This window comes from Urocitellus parryii, chromosome 11 (genome assembly GCF_045843805.1).
Source record: "Urocitellus parryii isolate mUroPar1 chromosome 11, mUroPar1.hap1, whole genome shotgun sequence".
NCBI classification, from domain to species: domain Eukaryota; kingdom Metazoa; phylum Chordata; class Mammalia; order Rodentia; family Sciuridae; genus Urocitellus; species Urocitellus parryii.
This window is the reverse complement of record NC_135541.1, coordinates 47,513,199-47,537,152: the sequence shown is the minus strand read 5'-3', so window position 1 is coordinate 47,537,152 and position 23,954 is coordinate 47,513,199. Positions and strand designations below refer to the sequence as shown.

General features: G+C 39.2%; 1 protein-coding gene across 2 annotated transcripts in view; it reads right to left on the bottom strand.

The window, feature by feature from the left end:
* Window positions 1-23,675, bottom strand: part of Dnajc6 (DnaJ heat shock protein family (Hsp40) member C6) — a 159,980-nt gene extending 136,305 nt beyond the window's left edge. Inside the window, exon 1 of one of the 2 annotated variants that reach the window (XM_026411021.2) lies at window positions 23,503-23,675. In XM_026411021.2, coding sequence (XP_026266806.1) covers window positions 23,503-23,617 — 115 coding nt within the window. In that variant the 5' untranslated portion in view covers window positions 23,618-23,675. The remainder of the gene's footprint in view (window positions 1-23,502) is intronic. The other variant, XM_077790976.1, reaches the window with a different exon arrangement.
* Window positions 23,676-23,954: the final 279 nt, after the last annotated feature.

Here is a 23,954-nt window from a genome sequence, read left to right as displayed (position 1 = left end):
TAGTTAGAATAAATTGTAGCAGTAGAGCTGCTGAGCTCTGCTACAGGCAATTAGAAAAGCCAGACAAAATATAAAACCATCCACGTTTAGTAATAGGAAAGGCATAGCTGGGTGCAGTGGCACATGCCTGTGATCCCAGCAGCTCAGCAGGCTGAGGCAGGAGGACTGCAAGTTCTAGGCCAGCCTGGGCAACTTAACAAGAGCCTGTTTCATTAAAATAAAAAAAAATTTAAATTTAAAAAAAATGGGGGCTGGGGAGTATAGTCCAGTGGTAAAGTGACCCTGAGTTCAATCCCCACTACTTTAAAAAAAAAATGCAAGGAATTAAGGAGTCTGACCTTGAGGAGAGGGGAGGCTCATTGACATGAGCCCAACTTTCTGCAAGTCCATTTTCCCACTCATGATATTTGCCAATTCTTCACATGAGACAAAAAGCTAAGAAGCCAGGCAGAGAAAGCTGCTAAGAGTCAGAGAAGCCTGAAGAACTTCAACATTCTCTTACAGATGCAGAGACAAAGATGGAGTCGGGCAGGATGGTACATGCTTCTATCCCACCAGCTCAGAAGGCTTAGGCAGGAGGATTGCAAGTTCAAAGCCAGCCTCAGCAACTTAGTGAGGCCCTAACCAACTTAGTGAGACCCTGACTCAAAATAAAAAATGGGCTGGGAATGTGGCTCAGTGGTTTAAATCCTGGATTAAGTCCACCGTGCCAAAAAAAAAAAAAAAAAAAAGTGAATTTCAGGGCCAAAAAGTCCATTCTAGATCCTAGAATGACTCAGAGAAGTGGGCCTGTCACAAGTTTTCTCCTTGAGGCATTACTGACTCCCCTGCAAGGGGCAAGGAGAAGGAAGCTGGAAAGAGAATGAACATTTTACAGAGTAGTTTTCAGCAGACTTAACAGTACTAAAAACACAAAAATTGGAGTTTAGAGCTTAAAAGGAGGAAGAGGTTGTGGCTCTCAGTCATTTTCCTGAGGGCATAGGATTGGGAGAAAACACAAAAGGACCAAACCTTAAAAGTCTGCAAAAAAAAAAAAAAAAAAGCCTCAATTAGACTGAGTGCCTAGTTGAACTGAAGTGACTATAGCAGAGCAAAGTTCTGCTGAGGCAATTAGAAAAGCCAGACAAAATCAAAAAACATCTGCTTGAAGTAATAGGAGAGCAAATAATCTGCTAGGCAAAGAATAATACTTTCTACTACTAGAAAAGAAGAAGATAAATACCCTCAGCAGGGAGATGCCATCATCAGAACATCTCCAAACACATGGTTGGACATTTAATTAAGCATTCCAAGGCATAAGAAGGAAGAAGCCAAAAAGAAAAGCAGAAAAGATGGGGCCAGGAGCACTCTCTTAGCACATGTGGGGCACTGGCTTTGATCCTCAGCACCACATAAAATTTATAAAAATAAATAAATAAATAAAATAAAGGTATTGTGTCCAACTATATATATATATATATATATATATATATATATATATATATGAAAAACAGAAAAGAGGGGCTGTTGATAGAGTGCTTGCCTTGCATGCACATGGTCCTGGGTTCAATCCCCACAACCACAAAATATATATACATATAGATAGATATATAGATAGATAGATACATACATACATACATACATACATACATATAAAGACTCACAAGTGACCAATATATTAGAGTTTTAAAATGTGGTTTTAAAAATGACTGTGATTTATATATTCAATAAAACAGATGACAACATGGGAAACTTATTTTTTAAGGAATCTAATTAAAAATAGACTTAAAAAACACAAAGTGAAATTAAGAAATTAACATGTTGTCTGACAACAGATTTGACAGCTATGTGAGCTATGTGAGCTCTAAGGCTAGGGGGAAAAGTGAAAAAGTTGATAAGAGTACAGAAAATAAAGTAAGGAATATATTGACAGGGTGAAAAAGTTCTAACACAAAAGTAATTGCAGCCCAAGAAAAAGAGGACAGGATGGAGCAAAACAATATACGAAGAGGTGGTAGTAGAGAATTATGAGAATCACAAAAACATCAAGTCATACAGACCTGAAAACCCCAGGCAAGGTAAATACAAGGAAAACCTAGGAAGCTGTTGAAAACCAAATACATAGAGAAAAGTCTTAAAAGCAGCCAAAGGGAAAAAAATGTAAAATCAAATGGTGACAATAAGACTGACAGTCAAACTGAAAGGATGGAAGCCAGAAGACGATGGAATAAAAATTTTAAAGTGCTGGGGGAAAATTTGCTTCCCCAGATTTTTTTTTTTAATAGGGTCCTATTATGTTGCCCAGGCTGGTCTGCTTTATCCTCCCTAATAGTTTGGACAATAGGAGTGTATCACCACTTCTAGTTTCTCCCCAGAATTCTACATACTTACTGAAACTACTCTGTAAAAAGAAAAGGCAAAATTAGTTCCTACCAGGTCACTAAAATTGAGAGCATTCTTTTCTATCTGGTAATGTACTTACTATAAGAACTACTAAAGGAAGTTTTTTTTTTACCCAGTTTGGATTTTCTTTTCTTTTTTTTTTTTTCCTTTCTTTGTTTTACTTTGTTTTTTATGCAGAAATAAAACATATAGGAATTAAGGAAGAAATGAAAAACAATGACTAGAGTAAATATGTAAGTAAATCTAAGGGAACACAGATTCAAATGAATACAGAATATAAAACAATAATTTTAGTCTCTCATGGAAGCTTAACTATGTATATAATTAAAATGAATTACAAAAATAACACAAAAGGCAGAAGGTAGGATGCAGATGGGGGAAAAAACAGTAAGTGGAGTTAAAGTGTTCTAAGATCCTAACATTGTCTGGAATATGATTAAATAAAAATAACACTAGCATGCACACGCATACACACACACACACACACACACGCAAAGTAAGATGAAAACAAATGTGTAACTACTATGCTAGTAGAGAAGAAAAAGGAAAAGTTAAAAATAAAGCTTGATTGATCCAAAAGAAAGCAAAAAAATGAAAGGAAAAAAAGGGTAAGTAAGACAGATGGGATACAAATAGGAAATATGTAATAACTAACATTGTTGCTACGGATCTTTATATATCAATTTTCAAACTAAAGACAAAATTGCTGGACTGTATTTTTAAAAACTCATTTATATGCTGCTTATAAAAGATACAGATTAAATAAAAGGGAACAAAAAAATTGAAGTATAAAATATCGGGCTGGAGCTATAGCTCAGTGGCAGAGTGCTTGCTTCACATGCATGAGGCACTAGGTTCAATCCTAAGCACCACATGAAAATAAACAAATAAAATAAAGGCATTCTGTTAATCTAAAAATATATATAAATAAAAAATAAAATATCAGTTAACCCAAAGAAACCTGGTATATCTACAATATCAAAATAAGAATTAGTAGAGAGACGTTTTGTAATGAAATATAACAATTGTAAATTTACATGATATGAGCCAGGTGCAATAGTGCACACCTGTAATGCCAGGGAGAACTAGTCTCAAGATAAAGATTAAAATGGGCTGGGGATGTGGCTCAATAGTAGAGTGTCCTTGGGTTCAACCCCAGTACCATAAAAAAAATTATATAATATGCACTTAATAACATAACCTCAAGGTTAAATAAAAGAAACATTGGCAATCATAAAAGGAGAAATAGGAAAATCAAAAATCACAACACAGGCATTTTACTTCTCTTAGGAACCAACAGAATGAGAAAAAAGAAATCAGTAATGATATAAGAGATCTGTACAATAAAATTAACAAAATTGAAATAATTGGCATACATAAAATGTGGAACCAAACAACCTTAGTATGCACATTATTTAAAAGTACAAACACAATATACATATATAAAAATCGATCATATGCAGGACCTCAAAAGAACTAAAGTCATCCAAAGTATGTTCTCTCACTACAGTGAAAGTAAGTCAGAAATCAATAACAACAACAACAAAAAAAAAAAACTAGAAACATCCAAAATACTTAGAAATTAAGGACTACATTTTTAATTAAAAACATTAATCATAATGGAAATTGTGAAATCTTTTAAACTAAATAATATAAAATATGACATAATACTCTCAAGATACACAAACACTATGCTTAAAAGAAAATTTATAGCCTCAAATGAAAATATTTTTAAAAACAAAGGCTGAAAAATCAAAGATATAAACTTCCATGTCAAGAAACTAAAAAAAAATTTCTGAAATTACAACCAAAGTGCATAGAAGAAAATAATAAAGATAAAAGCAGGAACTCATGAGATACAAAATAAATGTAAAATACAAAAAACAATAAAGTCAAAGACTGAAAGGATTACTAGTATTCATAAAACTTCAGCAATATGAATCAAAATAAGTGAGAATTACCAGTTTAAAAAATCAATATCAGGAATGAAAAATAGATACAATACCACAATAACTATAAATATTTAAATAATTATGAAGATATTATTTTAAAAACTTAGATCAGGAAAAAAAGAACAAATTTCTAGAAAAACACACCTTGTTAAAACACAAAAAGAAATAGAAAATTTGAACAACTGCATACCTACTAAAGCAATTGAATCCACATTTTAAAGCCTCTCAATAAAAAAATTTTCCAGACCCAAATCGCTTTTTTCTAGACAGTGTGAATTTTTTTAGACATTTGAGTAATAATTTAACTTTTACAGAACTCTTCTTGGGAATAGAAAAAGAACAAGTACTTCCTAACTCATTTCATTAAGTCAGCATACCCTGATATGCCAAATCCTAACAAGGGTGCTTCAGTAAAGGAAAATCACAAGTTAGTCTCTTTCATGAACAAAGATGTTCCTCAATAAAATACTAGCAAATCGAATCCAGCAATACACAAAAAGGACAACATGACAACTTTTTGAGTTTGTTCCAGAAGTACAAAGTTGGCTTATCACTCAAAAATCAATATAATTCAACATACTATCAACAAAATAAAATGGAACATATGATCAGAAAGAAAATATTTGCTAAAGCTCAGCATCAATTCTTAGTAAAAACCGAGCAGACTAAAAATACAACTTTCTTAATCTAATAAAAGGTGTCTATATGAATCCCCTAAGAAATATTGTAGTTAACGGTGGGAAAAGTTGATGGCTTTTCCCCTGAGATCAAGAACAGGATAAGGATACTCACAATCACCACTTCTCTTAGGAACCAACAGAATGAGAAAAAAGAAATCAGTGATGATATGAGAGATCTGTATTATAAAATTAACAAAATTGAAATAATTGGCATACATAAAATGTTGAACCAAATCTCCATGAATATGACAAATGAGGTAGAAAATAAGGAACTATACAATACCAGTCATGTAATATTATGAAGTACACAGAAATAGGAGAAAATGTAGTTTGAGAAATGATAAAAATATTTAGAATCTAAAAAACGTAACAGAATAAGTACTAAAAAGGCTCAATATATAGCACTTTCTAAGTTCAACCTGGCTCTAATATATCCCTTCCAATAAAGTATATTTGGACAATGTTAACCGAACATAACAACTGAAGAGAGATCCTAGCTCGTGAAATAAGACAAGGAAAAAACAAGAAAGAAGATAGGAAAGGAAAAATGAAACTGTCATTATTTACAGAAAACCAACTGGTTGCTGAAATAAAGTTGACATATAAAAATGAGTTTTATTTCTGTATTCATGAACAATTCAAAAATGAAATTTGAAGTGTTCATTATAGTAACATAAAAAATAAAATAAAAACAATGAGCAGAAACATTATTTCTTAGCAAATTTATAACACTTAAACCCTAGTGTCTCTACCCTCTGAAGAGGGTAGTTACAGCACTTAAACCCTAATGTCTCTGCCCTCTGAAGAGGGCCGATCAATCCCACTGTTGTGAACTGTTATAAGTTTTTTTTTTTTTTTTTTTTTTTTTTTGGTTTGTTTTTTGTTGTTGTTTGGTTTGGTTTGGTGGTAATGGGGATTGAACCAGGGCCTTGTGCATGCAGGATAAGCACTCCACTAACAGAGCTATATCTCCAGCCCTGTTATAATATTTTTTAAAGTGCCAGAATTACAGTACTGAATATATAATCCTCAGAAGTTCTCATGTTGTCTCAGACTCCTTTGAAAGAGGAAGGGGAGCAAAACCAAGTCCTTTTACTCTTCACTAAGCAACACAGATATATAGAAATATAGGAACATTTGTCTTTCCCTTGAATATCTTTAGATGACATCAATCTACCTAACACAAAATTAAACAAACAGGAAAAAAATATATATTGTATACATAAAATGTTTCAGCTGCAATGTAAAGGGGAAATGACATAAATCATTTATAATAAAACAATGTGTATTTCAATATGCAAAAGCTCAGGTAGAACTATGTGAAAAGACATAATAAATAGAATACCTGTATGAAGATAGAATGAAACAGGTGTATTGTACTGGGGTCTCAAACAGAAGAGGTATTGCTTTGGGGAAGTGATTTTCTGAACTTGAGTAAATACAATCTTCCTTAGATTTACACGGCAAGGAGATTTCAGTACATATGAAAAGCCAATTTATGTTCTAGGCTCAGAAAGCATGAGGGTTTTTACCTACTTCTTCAGCAAAACATTTGAAAGTTACAGAGGACATCAGCTAATATACGATTGACTGGAACAGTCCAGACACTGCAGGACATGTGGTATTTCTGGTTTCTGCCCATGGATATTACCAGAGCCCCCAATCAGGTGACTATTAAAAAAATACTTGCAAATCTCCTGTGTGTCCATTCCCAATGAGAAGCAATGACATTGACAAATCTCTAATCACAGCTCTACCACATGCTAGTCCTGAAACCCTGAGAAATTCTTCAACCAGGTGCAGATCACCATTAAAATATCATTTCGCCACCCATCCAGTCAAAAGCAGCACTGAGCCAGGTATGATGGCACACACATATAATCCCAGCAACTGGGGAGGCTGAGGCAGGAGGATCACAAGTTCAAAGCCAGCCTCAGCAACAGCGAGGTGCTAAGCAACTCAGTGAGACCCTGTTTCTAAACAGAAATACAAAATAGGACTGGGGATCTGGAGTTGTGGCTCAGTGGCAGAGCAGTTGCCTCACATGCATGAGGAACAGGGGTCGATTCTCAGCACCACATATAAATAAATAAATAAATAAATAAATAAATAAATAAATAAATAAATAAATAAAATCCATTGACAACTAAAAATTAAAAAAAAAAAAAAAGGACTAGAGATGTGGCTCAGTGGTTCAGTGCCCCTGAGTTCAATCCCTAGTACCTAAAAATAAAATAAAATAAAATAAAAATAACACCAAAAAAAACCCACTGACAAAAATCCTTGAAAGAATGTGAATTTTCTCTAAAAGTCAAAAGTCATGGTAGTTAAGAAAAAAAGAAATCACAATATTTGGGGGTTTTCTTATGCTCATTTTATTTTTAATTACAGATTCAGGGCTGGATACTATATATTTGTTTTTTAATATGTAGGGCCTAAAAGTCTGGATCTGAGTCTATTCAGTTTCCAATAGATTTTGTAATAACTTCCATGAAAAATTTTTTCATGAGTCATAGATAAGGCTCAAATACTAGCTTTGCCACATTAAAATGTTATACATGTGTTAATTTGCTTACCGAATATTATATTGTTCTTTAGAAACAAAATGTAGAAAAATAACAGAAACACTGAAAGAGAGCTATCTTCTCTGACCTCTTGTAGACAAAAAAAAAAAAAAAAAATCCATCCAACTTTTCACATTTTCCTCTCCTTTCTACCTCTATTTCTAAGACAGGTTTCATAAAATACTTCAAGAACACATTGAAAAGAAAATCTGAAGCTCAATCTCTGGAGTTAAAATGTCTGTTTTTTCAAATAAACACAATCTGGCATATTAGTTAAAAGCGATCATTTTCTAAGGTTCGCATTTCCCTTTTTATCATAGTAAATTAATTCCAATAATACAATGTTTCTTATTTTCTTTTTTTTTTTTTTTTTTTTGGGGGGGGTGCTGGGGATTGAACCCAGGGCCTTGTCCATGTGAGGCAAGCACTCAACCAACTGAGCTATATCCCCAGCCCCCAATGTTTCTTATTTTCAAGCCCTTGCTTGCCATGTGAATGGTTTTTGAGTAAAAAGACTTGAGTTTGAATTCTGGCTCTACCTCTTACTAGCTATGTGTGCCTGAATAAAATCTTAATCCATTTCTTTACATGTAAAGCACCACCTACCTTCCGGTATTGTGACAATATGTAAATTACCTCACAGAGAGCTTTTTGTGTACTAGTTGTTCATTAAATAGAAGTATGGTTATTATTATAATTAGCTGTCATGTTTGCTGATATCTACTCATTAAATAATTTCACTATTTTCTTCTTAGATGTGTCATACATTTTTTTTTTTTTCCTGGCTTGCCAAGCTATTGAGATAGGCTGGTGTGTGTTATACAATGTCTTTTGAATTAAAAAACAAGAGGCAAGAGGATCACAAATCCAAAGGCAGTCTTAGGAACTCAGCGAGACCCCATCTCAAAATTTAAAAAAATAAAGGGCTGGGAATGTGCCTCATTGATTAAGTACCCCTGGGTTCAATCCCCGGTACACAAAACAAAAAACAAACAGACAAAAATCTCACTGGACTATCCTAAGATATACTAAAAAGAGGGAAAACTAGGCAGTTTTTAATTTTCAAATTCTGAAACATTTTACTGAACACCAGTCACGTGACAGTGAATTATAAAAATGCAACTTCTGCCTACCAATATCCTGATCATTTTTTAATACTTTTTTAGTTGTAGATGGACACACACACTGAGAATGGTGCTGAGAATAGAACCCTCTGCCTCACACGGGTAAGGCAAGCACTCTACCACTGAGCTATAGTCCTAGCCCTATCCTAATGATTTATTCGCCCTGTCAACCTCTTTAAATTTCACCTAGTAGTCTTTTTCAGTTTTTACAGGGAGAGTTAACTTCTGAACAACTGGTACATTTTAGTAGTTTTTCTGCTATACTTTTCAGCATAAAGACTCTACATTTTTGTGTATTTGTTTTATATTCAGGTCACCAACTGGTGCATTGGTACCCACAAATAGCTCTCATGGTCTGGTTGCCATGGTCACACTTTCTCCTCAAAACCCACCAGCACATACACACCACTTCACATCACATACTCAGCTAGGTTCAACAGCACATATCCGTCTCCCAGCTCTGAAGAGATTCTTTCCAGAAATGGACTTGGAAGAATCTCAATAGATGGATCGATAGATAGATAGGTAGAAGGATGGATAAATAGATAGAAAGAAGGATAGATAGATAGAGACAGACATAAATATGCATATAAAACTGCATTTCACAAACTTTGAAAACCAAATTAATAAGTGATCATGTGTGTCAGTATTCTTCCAACTGTTTTGACTGGGACTCGGTTAAAAATAGATCTTATGTCAGAATACAGCCAACATACCTAAATACATGAACATAAATATTTAAAACAGAAATAAATTATAGAGAACAAGAGTAACTCTCGCCATGTGCAACAGTTTCTGACATTTTCTATTGTTTCATCTAAAATGTTGCTTAAGACTCACTGAACTAATCCCCCACAAAAAAAAAAAAAAAACCACTAATGCAGACTAACATCTCTGCATATTAGAGATAAAGAAACTGAGACCCAAGGAAATAAAGGGTCTTGTCCTAGGTCACCAAGAGTGATAAATGAACAAGCCAGAACTTGACCATTCTGACTCCCTGCCCAAGGCTGTTTTCAACTCAAAGTGAAACAAACATTCTAAATACTCCCCTCAGATAGGACTGGGGATCTGAAGCCTAAAACATGCTGCTACACTGAGAAAACAGGAGTATTTTGATTCTAAACAATGGTGAATACTGACCTCAGCCTGAACCTCCAATTTAGGCAGGTTTAATTTTTTCTGACTCAAGTGCACGGCCTAGCATGACTTGGCAAATAAGCAATTTTTTTTTCTTTTCATTAACCCTTTCTCCAGCCACTGCAAATAACACAGGAAAAGCCACTGTTCTTCTCAGAGTTAGTTTTACTTTGATTACACATGCACAGGCATTGTTTGTCCCTGAGAGACTGGCTGGCTTAGACACAGGAGTGAATAGTTCCTCTCTGCATTTACCAGGCTCATGGACAGCTGTTTTCTTTCCCACTAAGGCTGCTTAATTAAAATTTAAAACATCAAAACCACATAGGTCAATATGTGGACGTGAATGATCCAGAGCCTATGAGATATTAATGCTACTAACACTAGCAATCCCGGGCACTTTTAAAGCCTCAATTATAGGAAGTGGGATTGCTTAAGAACCTCCATTACAAACACTATGGTAGCTTAAAATGTCAGTCTATCCACTAGCACCTGGTTGTGTGGGGTTTGTTTTTGTTATTTTGTTTTATATTCCTTCTTCTTATTGTGTGTGTCTGTATGGTCGGTCTGTCTGTGGATGCTGTTACAAGGTGGGAATCCTGTAACAAGCCACAAACAGAGGCAGACTCCTGGGAACTGAAGGCCAAGCCTGGAGGTCCAGTTGCCCAAGAAGGCATGGACCCTGGGATATGGCAATGATTTCCCAGAAAACCTAACCCAGGCCCGGGAGGGTCGTGAGACGCACTCGCAGCGAAGGAACAGCATGTGACCTGCCCTGGGCGCTGCGTGCCTCCTAGGGCACACGCAAGCCCCCAAAGCCCAAGGGCAAAGCGCTGGGGCCTCCTTAAATCAGAGCGCGCCAGCAGAGGGTGGGGTGCCAACTGCTGCGCAGCAGCTCCTGGGAGAGATACAGACAGCAGGCGGGATGAAGGGCGGGCTGGCGAACCCTAAAATTAGTGCTCCGGAAGCAGGGGCAGTGCACCGCGGCACGGAGATGGCGGCCACCGGAGCGCCGTCCCCGAGGCGCGCAGTCCCTCTGAGCCTTCCAAGCGCACGAGGACCAGGAGGGCGACCAATGCAGAAGGCAGGAAGAAGGAAGGAAGAACACGGGACCACGTGTAGCCTCCTGAGACCCAGGGGTCCATTGCTCCTCCCCCAACTGCGGCAGAAAATTTAAGAGCTTCAGAATTTAAAACCCCAGAATGCTCCAGAATTCTTGTTGTTGAACTTGAAATTTGGTTACCTCGTTTTCAATGAGATCTTTCCTTTCCTGAGTTTTCATTTAAACACGTTTCTCTCTTCCCCCATTCCTCAAACAGAATGATGTTGCTATTTGGTTTGAGGGGTCTGGGGGTTGTTTCTGTTTTTGTTTGGGGGGTTCCTTGTCAGGTTGGGGTGGTGGGAAGGTTGGGGGGTGGAGTTTGCATTTATCTTAGCAAGATAAACAGTTCTGAAGGTCAGATGGCTCCCCACTGGGCCCTCTGAAAAGATGAATGTACATGAGGGATTCTCCATCAACGTTTTTTCTTGAAAATCCAAATTAAGTCCCAACTATTTTAGATATTCCAATAATGCATTGAAAACCTACCTTTTAATGATTAACTATTATGAACACCCCAAAATACAATTATCAAGATTCTGAAAGCTATTATAAGGAAATCTGTGAAATGGAAATATGTGCTAGCCAAGATCAAATACAGAATTTAAAAAAAATGTAGTTATATTTAGGACTACAAAAATGGTAAATTGAATGACACAATATTTGGAAACCAAAAGTCATTTAAGACAGACACACTTATTATATAACTAGAATTTTTGAACAATATATGCATAGTAATGTTAAATCAGCCAGTAATACAACTTAAACATATTCACGGAGTGACATCTCATCCCTAGCATCTTTTAGCCTCCCCTCTGCAGTTGGCCCCTTACCTTTATTTTCAGAATCTTTCATTCTCTGCTTCCTCCCTCTGCTGCCAATAAGCAGAAAAGTCCAGCTGATTCTGCAACCCTGACTTTTGATTTGTCATTCACAGACAGTCAGCGGTCTCGGGGGCGAAGTCCCTCAGCGGAGGAGCACTCAGGCTATGATAATTGCATGCAAGTCGGTGTGCGGGGTTATAATTTTGCTTATGCTAGAGCGGAAAGGATGGGGATGAAGGCAGACGTAAACACAACTTCCAAAACATGGCGTGGAACCGGATCCGGAGCCAGACTTGCCTTTCCTTCCCTCAGGGTAAGGAACCAATTGTTTAGCGCCTCCTTGCCTCAGGAGAGATTTGGTTCACACGGAAAGGGCAATGTCTATGCCTTGTGCTAGGCTTCTTTTCAAACAGTAACTGCATTTTTTAAAGGGGATTAGGAGCCCTGTGTTTTGTTTCCTCTTACATATTCATTCATTGCTTCATTCATCTCTTCAACAACATTTTTTACCCCTCAGTGGTTCAAGAACCATGCTAGGTAATGAGGATACAACAGTGCACTGAGACCGGTCCCCAGTACTCACAAGTGTTCCCAGCTGTTCTGAAACAAACGCATAGGGTGCAATACAAGGGTCTGGTGCATGGACACAGATTACTGAATTCATTCCCCCCAGGTGTAAGTAGACAGTCAAGGAGACTGGTTGTAAGCCATTGGGTGGCTCAGCCAGGAATAGGTATGAGGAAGCCATACCAAGAGATCCCTCAGTGGAAGGACAAGGAAATTTCAGGCAAATCTTCCCATATTCAATTCAAGCTTACTTCATATCCTTATGCAACTTGGAATCATTAATTCACTCTTTGATCATTCACTCAACAATTGATTATTTGTGCCAGGCACTATTCTACCTGTTAGGGTTTCCGAGTACAAAAACAAACCAAAGGCCTACTCCCATGACTATTACATTCTGGTGGGAGGATTCAGACATGCAATGCGCAAACACACTCATATAATAAATGGCAGTAAATGCTGTAAAGAAAAATGAAGCATGGTAATCAGGTTACAGAGGTGCCATTTTAGATAAGGAAGCCAAGTGAGGTGACATTTAACTTATGGAAAATAGGTCAGGATCATCAGTCTTCCAAACATCTTCACTCAGAATTCTTTTCATTGTTTTTGTTGTATTTGTTTGTTTAAGTTCTGAACCCTCACAACTTCCTCTGCTCCATATGCCCTCACTGATATCCCGTGTTTGTTCTCCATTTTTCAAATTGGTAAACTGATACTCATAAGGATTAACTGACCCAATCTAAGACCTAACTAAGCTGGGAGAAAAGCAACAAAAAGAAATATATCTATCTGTTGCTTTCATCCACAGAATTGCTGGGTTAAATACAATATGGACACAGAAAATTTCCTGGACTAGGAGTCAAGAGAAGAGGTTGAAGACCTCTCTCTCTGCCTACCAATTATTAACTGAGTGTATAAGGCAGATGATTTAGCCTCTCTACCATCAGTTTCCTCGTGTGTAAATGGGCTAATCATACCTGCCCTGGATATATACCAGGCTGTTTGCAAGATCAAAAGAGAGAACAGATGCAGTACTTTGTAAACTAAGCACCCTATAAATGTAAGGTATAATTACCAACTGCTTGGGCACATTTAAGAGGACTAATTGCCAGTGTTTAGCTACTTATTATGCAGCCGAGAGTCAAAGAAGGCTATGGAGTGAAAGACTTCATGACCACTAGTGCTCCCTGGGGGTGATTTCTAGCTGCTAAAATTTGAACACTCCCTGGAAGTTTGGAAAATTTTAAGGTTGTTTTTGTTTTCTTTTGTGTTTTGTTTTTCTGGTTTCCATCTTTCCTTGACAGTAATGCCTTTTTGCTCTTGTTTGACAACTTAAGACCAATCAGGAATATGCTGCTATAATTTTGATGTTGAGTGTCCCCCAATGTGTTAAAGGCTTTGTCCCCAAGGTGGTGATATTTGGAAGGTGGTAGAACCTTTAAGACTTGGAACCTAGAGGGAAATCTTTAAGTTATTGGGGGGTATAGCTTCAAAGGGCACCGTGGGACCCCAACCCTTTGTCTTTTTCTTTGCTTCCTAGTCATGAAGCCGCCAGTTTTGCTCTACCACATGCACCTGCCATGATGTGCTGCCTCACCACAAGCCCCAAAAAATAAAGCCAGTCATGGACTGGAACCATGAGCTAAAAATAAACATTTTTTTCTTTATAAGTCATCTCAGGGATTTTGTTACAGTGATAGAAAGCTGCCTAATACACGTGCCTTCCTTATAACTCCTCAGTGGCCACCGAATGAGGCACTGGCCCATACATCACATCAAAGAAACGGGCATCTCTGCCTTCAAAGGCTAAGTTCAGAACAGTCAAAAAGTTTCCAGTAGAAGCACATTTCAGAACTGAGAGGCTGAGGAATTCATGCACCATTTCATTCAATAGTATTCTTAGTGCCAGGTACTGCTCTGAACAATTAAGAATGACACAGAGCCAAAAAAAAAAAAAAAAAAAAAATTCTCTGTCCTCAGAAGCTTGTGGTCTCAGGTCAAGAAGTTTCCACAAGGTATGCTAACTTACTGAGTTAGGCAAAGGGATGTCCAGACCTGGGCGGAATAGTGGAGCAAGGGCTCTGAAAAGGCTAGCGGGCTCTACCATTTACTGACCGATAAGGATAGTTGGGACAAATTCTTGCACCTCTCCAAGTTTCCATTCCTGATCTGTAAGATGAAGATTAAAATGGTACATATCCCCTAGGGACAGTAGAGGTTCAAATGAGTTAAAACATGTAAAGTATGTGGCATGAAGTTTGACGCACAAAGTAGGGCTCCATAATTATTGTAAGATTGTTACCTTTGACCTGGGTCAAGTTTAGCCCTCTGAGTCTCAGTCTCCTCATAAAATATGAAAAATAATAACTAGTTTGTATGGTTATTATGAGAGGATATACATATCAAAGGGATAGAAAGCCCTTGGCATAAAGGAGTAGCTAACCACTGACCTGTCTCACTCTAGGCCCCTTTTAATCAAGCAAGCTGCTCAGGGTGCAAGTGAGGAAATGAAGACTGGGAGTAGTAAGAAAGTGGGAGAAGGGAAGGAGGGCTGCCATTTTGTACTTCAAAAGAAATAACTTTTTTTTTTTTTTTTTAAGTGTGGTCATTGCTAGGGGTACCTGCATCTTACCCAACACTGTAATTTGGAAAGTTTCAAATGTTCAGAAAAGTCAAAAGAATTGTACAGTGAGCTCCATGTTCAGGTTCATTTTGGTATATTTGGTACATGTGTCTATTAATCCTTGATTTTTTTTAATATTAAGTTGAGAGGCCAGGGTTGTGGCTCAGTGGTGGGAGTGTTTGCCTAGCATGCACGTGAGGCACAGGGTTCAATCCCTGGTATTACATAAAAATACACAAATAAATATTGTGTCCATCTACAGCTAAAAAAAAAAAAAGAAATTTAAAAAATATTAAGTTGAAGCATTTTGAAGGTCTCATTAAATAAAAAGCCTTTGTTTCCTCTCCTGACACCATACCAAAGCTTTAGTCCCCTGATTCCCTGGCCATTCCCTCCAGCATCAGATGAATACTCACAAGTCTTGCACTGCCCCACAGTAATCCCCGAGGCCACGCCTCATGGAGGGACAATAATGGCCTTAAACTTTGGAGTTTTCCACAACAAAGCAACTCTCTGGCAGACCCCAACCTTCAAATAAATTGGAATAATGAAACCAAGGACCACTATAAGCAGGCACTATTTGGCTTGATGTTCTGTCTCAATAACTGCATTGAGAGAAGGATTCAGGCAGGCTCCACTGGCCACTAAGTCCCTCCACAGCTCTGCACATTCCTTCTCTTGTTAGATGCCACTCCTGAGTCACTAAACTGGTGAGTCATGCCCAGTAGGCGAGGCCATCTTGAGAGCAGATCGAAGAAGAGAATTTTCAAGAACAACAGAGTGAGAATCTGAACTGAAAGGGAATAAGGATTCTTATTGTCCTGGAATTTTAAAAAAAAGGGAGAACAACCCTGCTGTAATATTGGGGGTTAAATTTCTAAGCTGCATCTTTTACTCTGAAGAAAGACGGACACAGAAAAAAAAATAAAATTAAAAACACTTCTATAATTCCTTTGAAACTTTTGTGGCACTTTTATTTCTTGCTTAGTGGACAGGTAAGCAAAGAGAGACCCAGAAGATATGTCCCTCATTAGACAGACCAAATGTCTTTCTGATGAGGCTCGAGCCTAGAAGAGCTTCATCATTCATTCCCTAAACATGCCAGAGTGAGGTGAAGGAGGGTGGCTTCCCCTCCTTCATTACACCTGCTCTTTCTCAGTCCAGCCAGGGCTTTGGTTTGCTCAGAGCACCTAAATGACCATAAAGAAGTAAGGCAAAGAGGGAAAAACTGCTGATGTGTTGAGGGTGGGGTGGAGGTGTATGATTAGGGAATTAACCACAGAAGAGAGCAACACCACTATAAGAAAAGCTGGTTAGGGCTGGGGTTATAGCTCAGTGGTAGAGCCCTTGCCTAACACATGGGTTCAATCCTTAGCACCACATAAAAATAAATAAATAAATAAATAAAATAAAGGTGTTGTGTCCATCTCCAACTAAAACAATTATTGAAAGAAAGAAAGAAAGAAAGAAAGAAAGAAAGAAAGAAAGAAAGAAAGAAAGAAAGAAAGAAAGAGTCAGTCAGTCAGACCAGTTAAAGTCCTGTGACCTCAAACTACCAGGCAAGGGGAAGGAAAGTGATATATGAAGCACCTCCTACCTGCCAAGTGATTTTCTATTGCCATTGTCATACATTTATCAAGAACTTATCGGTCAAAGAGTATCTTTAAAGATGCTCACAGCAGGCTAGCTGGATTTGAATTCCAGGGTACTAGCTGTGTAACTTTGGAAGTAAAATAAAGGTTCTCTCTGCTCTACCTTTCCTCATTTATAAAGTAGGGATTACTGTAAGAATAAAAACATGCACTGTTTCAGACTGTGGCTGTCATACAATAAGAGTGCAAACAAGTTAACTCTTGCCTGTCCCAGTTTTCTAGATGAGAAAAAAATGAAGTAAAAAGAGTCAAGGTCACTTGCCAAGACCAGAGAGGGGAGGGAAATCATCCTATTATTTTCCTTTTATTGGTGAGAGCTTGGGAGCCCAGGAGGGTCTGATAACACATTCAGTACACAGTTAGCAAACGGAAGAAACTGAGTTAAGCCCACATTTGCTGGCTTGAAAGCCCTTGCTCATTCCACAGGTCACAGGTTCTCAAACTTCCATGTGCATCAGAATCACTTGTCAAGGGGCTGGGGATGTGGCTCAAGCAGTAGCGCACTCGCCTGGCATGCATGCGGCCCGGGTTCGATCCTCAGCACCACATACCAACAAAGATGTTGTGTCCGCCGAGAACTAAAAAATAAATATTTAAAAAAAAAAAAAAAGAATCACTTGTCAAGACACAGGTTTCTGAGCCCTGTCCCCAGAGTTTCCAGTTTGGTAGTTCTGAGGTAAGTGCTGAGAATTTGCATTTTTAACAAGTTCAAGGGTGATGTTGATGCTGTTGGTCTAGAGAACACGGTCAGAGAACCATGGCTCTACAATCGTGCACCTGTCTGCAGAAAGGAACACAGGAGAAGGAATCAGGCCTAAAATTGTAGTTCCATTGGACTTTCCCACTCTGGCAAAAGACTGGTTAGCTAACATATCTTGTTTTTACAGTCTTTTCATATTTATGACCTCACCTGATCTCTCCAATAACCTTGGGAATAAGCTGGATAGGTATGATTGCCTTCATTTAATGTGATTTGTTTTTAGGAACAGGTTTTCAGAAAATGACAATAAGAGACAAACCCACCAATTACCTGGCAAGGGTTCTGTGCTCCTCTCCAACTAACCTGTCCTAGAAAGTACTTCCTGTTAATGGAGCCTGACTCTAGTTCCAGCTGTGTTTTCCCAGGGCTGATCATAGCTCAGGCCAGAACTCCTTGCCCCAGGAGGGTCTGGATAAGGTAATTTCTCCTGGGAGGAATTCAGGGTCAATTATCAACAATATTTCTGGGACTAGCAAAGTCTACTGATCACAAAGTATTTTCACTCCCTTTTCTGTAAAAGCTTTGATATTTGACTAAAATAGCATTCTCTGGAAAGAACAGATGCATTTGAAGGGCTAATTCCACCCAGCACAGCTTGCCTATTCCCATTCAGAACTACTTATATGGTAGATTTTTTTAAGCTGTTTTGACATCTAAATCAAATAAATGACTAGCATCTAGAATATGTAAAGAAGTCCTATAAATAGATTAGAAAAACTACTGAAGACAAGCTTAATGGTACCTTGTAAAGTAATTTATTTGTGCTTTCATATAACTGATATCATGGAAACTCCCATGAGTGGATTGTTTTGAAATTTAAACAAATAAAAATTAAAAGAAAATACTTACAGGAAAAAAAAACTACCAAATAAAAGATTAGGAAAAGATATGAACAAGCTTTTCATAGAGGTTCTCATAAGCATAGCCAATATTCAGGTAAAGAGACAAGAAAAGACACTCAGCTTCATTATTCATCAAGGAAATCAACATAAAATAAGTATACATTCCACACCCATCAAATTGGCAAGCACTAAAAAATCTAGCAACAGATAAATAGATGGAACTGGAGAACATCATGCTAAGTGAAATAAGCCAGACTCAGAAGCACATGCAGAAGCTAGAGAAAGAGGGAAAAATGTGAATTAAAAGAGGGGGATCTCATGAAACAAAAGAAAAGAGACGAATAGAGTAGAAGAAAGGACTCAAAAAGGGGAGGGGGAAGAGAAAGCATGGGGAAGTTCTCAGGAATGAAATCTACCAAATTATGCTATGTCCACGTACAAATATAACACAATGGTTCATATGTGTAAATATATTGTGATAATGAAGTAATTAAAATAATAATTGTGGAATGGAGAGAGTAGAGTGGAATAAACCACATCACGGGGAGGGAAGAGGGGAAGAAAAGGGAAGGTACTGGGGAATGAATTGATCAAATTATGTTACGTGCATGTACAAATATGGCATAATGAATCCCACTATTATGTATAATTATAAAGCACCCATAGATTTTTTTTAAAGTCTAGCAATGAAATCATGAATCTCACACATTGCTGATAAGAACTAAAATAGCATGAACGTATGGATATTTACTTGTTAATATCCCAAACTTAAGAAGAAAAAGAATATGTCCTCTGATCCAGTAATTGTCCTCCTAGGTATTAATACTATAGCTATAGTCACAAATGTTCAGACTCATTCTCGTTCGAGCTATAGAGGAGTGAAATAATTCATTCATTCTGAACATATTTATTGAATATCTACTCTGTACAGGACAGAGCATTAGGATGAAAAGATGCCAAGAGTCCCTAGAAGCCATGGTCCTTCTTATCTGCAGCCTTATCTGTGTTGTGAGGGGTGGAAGATGAGAGAAAGAAGGATGCTGGTGAAGAAGAACTTTTGCTTTACCCAAAGGATTTAGCTGTCCCCAAATATCCTCCAGCTATGATCTTTCCCATTGCTCACTGAACTTTCCAGTTCTATAACTAACCATATTTGGGGAGCAATCATATCGTCAAAGACCTGGACTCAAATACATAAAAATAACAACCAGCCCTTTGTGAGTCTCTATGTGTTAGGAACTCATTTAATCATCATAGTAACATGACATACAAATCTTCATCCCCGTTTTATAGATGATAAGTAATTAAGTTTTAAAAAGATTAAGTACTATGTTAACTTTTTGTCACTGGGACCCAAATACCTGACAAACAACTTAAAGGAGGAAAGATTTATTTTAGCTTATTGTTTCAGAGGTTCTAGTCCATAGTCAGCTGGCTCCATTCCTTCTAGGCCTGTGATCAGGCAAAGCAGTATGTCCTGGTGCCAAGGTGTTGCAGAGCAAAGCTGCTCACCTCATAGTCCAGGAAGTAGAGAGGGGTACCTGTTACGGACAAGATATAGTCCCCAAAGACACACCCCCAAGGACCAATTCCCTCCAAAAATGCCCCACCTCCTGCAGTTTTTATCACCTCCCAATAATGCCATCAGCTATGAATCCCTCAATGGATTAAGCCATTCATGAGGCCATAGCCCTTGTGATCCTGTTGCAGAGAATAGACAGGCAAGACACCAAATAGGAACCGGAAGCAGATTTATTGGGCTATAGCCAGATTCAGAGGGCAGAGCTTTCACTGTAATCAATGGATTCCCCTGAACTCCGTCCATCGGAATTCAGGCAGTTTTGGAACTTTATACCCAGCACGTAAGAGGAGTGGATCAGAAGTTCACAGTCTGCAGAAGATCACACAAAAGCAGCATTTTCTTTCACTGTTCTAGGCAAGTTAACCCTTCAAGGACAGTGTCTGAGAAGCTCTCCTTTTACTTTTCTCCCCCTGCTAGCTGTTACTATGGAGCCCAATTATTAACTTCTTCTCTTTGAAATGTAAACACCTCTGTGAATCTCCAGCCCAAGACCAGAGACCTAGTTAAAAGAATGTTTTTCTTATCACACTCTGCATTTGCAAGCACACTTCTATTATATATGTTATTTATATTAAATAGTCCATAAATGTTTGTGAAAAACTAGTAAAAGGGGCTGGGTTGTGGCTCAGTGGTAGAGCACTTGCCTAGGACATGTGAGGACCTGGGTTCATCCTCAGCACCACATAAAAATAATAAAATAATAAAGGTATTGTGTCTATCTACAACTAAAAAAAAAAAACCTGGTAAAGGGGTGTTCAGCACCTGGAGTGCTGATCGCTTCCAAGCAAAGTCAAGTAAGATAGAGCAACAGGAAATAAGTAGTTAATGACACTGAACTCTTCTGTAGAGATTCTTGTGCTGATAGTCCTAAGATCAATTATGGTGAAGACTTCTGGAGAAGCTTAATTAAAATTTTCTGTGGAAGACAGGGTGATACTATAATCAATTTCCAAAGTCTCCACCTCTGAACAATGTTGCATTGGGGACCATACATGCCATCAACACATGAGTCTTTGGGGAACACTTCATATTAAGTAATAATATGTTATTACTTAATAATAACAAGTAATAACATATTATTATTAACATATAATAATATGTTATTACTTGTTATGGTTTAGATAACAAGATAACATATTACTTGTTATCTAAACCATAACAAGTATCCTGGCTAAGATCACACAGCTTATTAGTGTGCCACATGTTAGTGTCATATTATAATCACAGTCTAACATCAAAGCTATGATTCTGGAAGCCCAAAGTGATATTGATATCATCGTAAGAAATTCAGGCCACTCTTGAAAATATCAAATATAATTAGGATATAGATTTCTTTCACTACACAATACATATTAGTTTTACTTTGGTCCCCCATGAATATAGACACTAAAATATATTTATTTTGCTCAGGGAGATGTGATAGGGTAATTCACAGGTAGTCAGACACTCACTAGTCACGTGACTGCCTACATGCCACTCAGTGTCTCTAGATTCACCTTCCTTGGGGTATAAAATGAGGGAAATAAGTAATATCTGCCCTCTCTCCTTCCAGGGGTATTATCAAGATCTGAGAAAGATCTTGTAGTTAAACTACTCTATAAAGTATCCTTTAATAGAAGATATTATAATGGCCTTATCCACAGAGTGTCCTGGGGAAAGGAAGAGAAATAAATAGTAGAAAAATGTAGGAAACAGATAAAATCCCACCTAAGAACTGTACTTGGAAGCAGTGGGTGAGCTCCTAGGACAGGAACAGAGAAACAGAGAGTAGAGGATGCTGTGCATGTAGTATAGACTTGGTTCATAAATTTAAAAACTAGAACACTTATTCTAACTCATTACTATAGTGGCAATATCCTTTACTCCTCTTTTGTAAACATTCATACAATTCCTGGAACCACACTCTGTATGCAATTGTCTTTCAAGGAATACCTGTTGCAATCCCCAATCTCAACCAAGTTAAAGAAAAAGAGTTCTCAGTCTTCAGCCCTAGGGTTCAGCAACAGCTCTTGACGACAGGAGGAAATTTTACTGGCAAACTGTCTAAAAGTAGGAACACATACCTTGAAAGTCAAGCAAGATGACAATTTCAACCTACATAATCTCCCTAACTACACTACCAGAAAAAGTTTGTTTCCAGTGCAATAAAAAAATATTTGAAAAAAAGGTAACTATTACTGGTCTTTGTCAAATTTATTCTTACCATGTGCCAGCACCTTATAACTATTAATTCATTGGATTCATTCATGCATTCAATCCTCAGAACAAAGGGGTGGAGGTGACTCTTTCAGTGACAGGACCCAGGTGCCATCTGGTTTCTGCCCTAGATCAGGTCAGCCATTTTAGAAATCAAGGCATGTCAGCCTCTCAGAGCAAGCATCTTTGAATGATGAAAACAGACAAAATTCCCCCCATCTCCCCACACACAAGCCAGTGCTGTGCAGGTGTCTACAAAGTGCCAAGCCCTGCACTTAGCCTAGTGGGAGAAGAAAAGATGAATTCGCTTTTGACAGCCAAAATACCAGATGAAGTGACAAATGCCCTAGAGGTGATGAAATTCTAAAGGAGAGGTTACAGGTGGCAGGAACCTCAGGAAAAGCTTCAGGGAGATGATGACATCTGACTAGTCTTGGCAGAGGATGAGGAAGCAGTCAGGCTGAGCAATGAGGGCATGCCATTGCAGAAAGAGAGAAGTCAGAGCCAGCCAGCATGTCATTTCCTTGCTTGATCACTTCCCAGCTCACTTAGAATAAACTCCCCACACTTTCCCCTGGCCTGCAGGGAGGGGCCTTGCGTCCACTCTTGTGTCCCTCCTTCCCCTTGCTGGGCTCCAGGAAACCACTCCACAAGTTATTCCCCCAGGCAAGGAAGCACTCCTCTGGCTGTCTGCCAGAAGAACCCAGTCAGGCTCAGGTCTCCACTGGATGGCACTACTTTAGGGGGGCTTCCAGTGCACCTTCCTTTCCCTCTCCCAGCTTCATTCCTCCCAATTACTCACAGCCCTGCGAGATGAGGGGTGTGTCTGTTTTAGGTGTGGAATGACTGCCATCTCTAGAAGCAGTTCCACAAGGAGGAGGCTTGATATTTTGTTCCCTTCGGGCCCCAGCAGAGAGAGGGACTCCATACAAATTGTGGAATGAATGGATGGAGTGAGTCAGTGACTCTACGGAAGCGAATTAAGGCCTTAGTGAGGACAGGATGAAGTGTGCTTGGAAAGTAGTTTATCGTGGCTAGAGTTTAGGAGGTAACCCGGGAGTGTCCGCAGACGGATTAGAAAATGGGGAGGTTGAGTCCCGATGGGGAGGACCTTGCTTTCAGATGAAGTCCCCCAACGGTACTGCATTGCAGGCTCGGGGCCAGGTGTGGGGGGACCGGCCACGGGGATGCAAACCTGAGAAAGATCGCCTGGCCTGCATTCCCTCTGTGCAAAGCCAAACGGACAGACACGAAGGTCTAGGCGCGTGGGGGAGACGTGCTGGAACCGACCCTGCGCTTCACCGAGGTCCCCCAAGGAGCTCCTGAGTGATCTTGTCCCCGCAGCCCACCGAGGGTCGACGTGGGGGGTCTCCCGGGTATCCAGGCCCCGTCACCTACCTGCGGATCCAGGGCCGCTAACACAGGCGGCCCCGGCCGCCGAGCCACCGCGGCGCCCAGCAGCTGGAGGCCGGCGCGGGCTGGTAACAGGTCCCCGCCGACCGCGCCCACACTCACCGAGCGCCGCCTCGCGAGCCCAGCGCGTCCTCCAGAGCCCCCGGGTCGCCTTCCACTGCCGCAGCGACGAAAACAGCCTCCGGCTCTTCTGGCCTCTTTTCTCAGTCGCGCCCATCGGTGCGCCAGCGCCCCTCCCCCACTGCCGCCGCCTCGGCCCGAGGGTCACCGCTCTCTGTCACCGCCGCCGAGCGTCTGCCAGGTGCCCGGCCTCCGCCCGGGTGGACGCGGCCAGTGGGGGGAGGAGCTTGCGGAGGGGAAAACTGAACCCGCAGGAGGCGGCGGGGCGGGCGGCGGGTCGCGCTGCGCCGCGCTCGCCCTGCGAGCACTGAACAGGTGCAGGCTGAAGTCACAAGCCCTTCACTCGGTGCCCAAGTACAGCCAGGCATCGTTAATTCTCACAGTAAACCTGTGGAGTGTGCACTAATTTTTATTCCCTTACCACATACGATGAA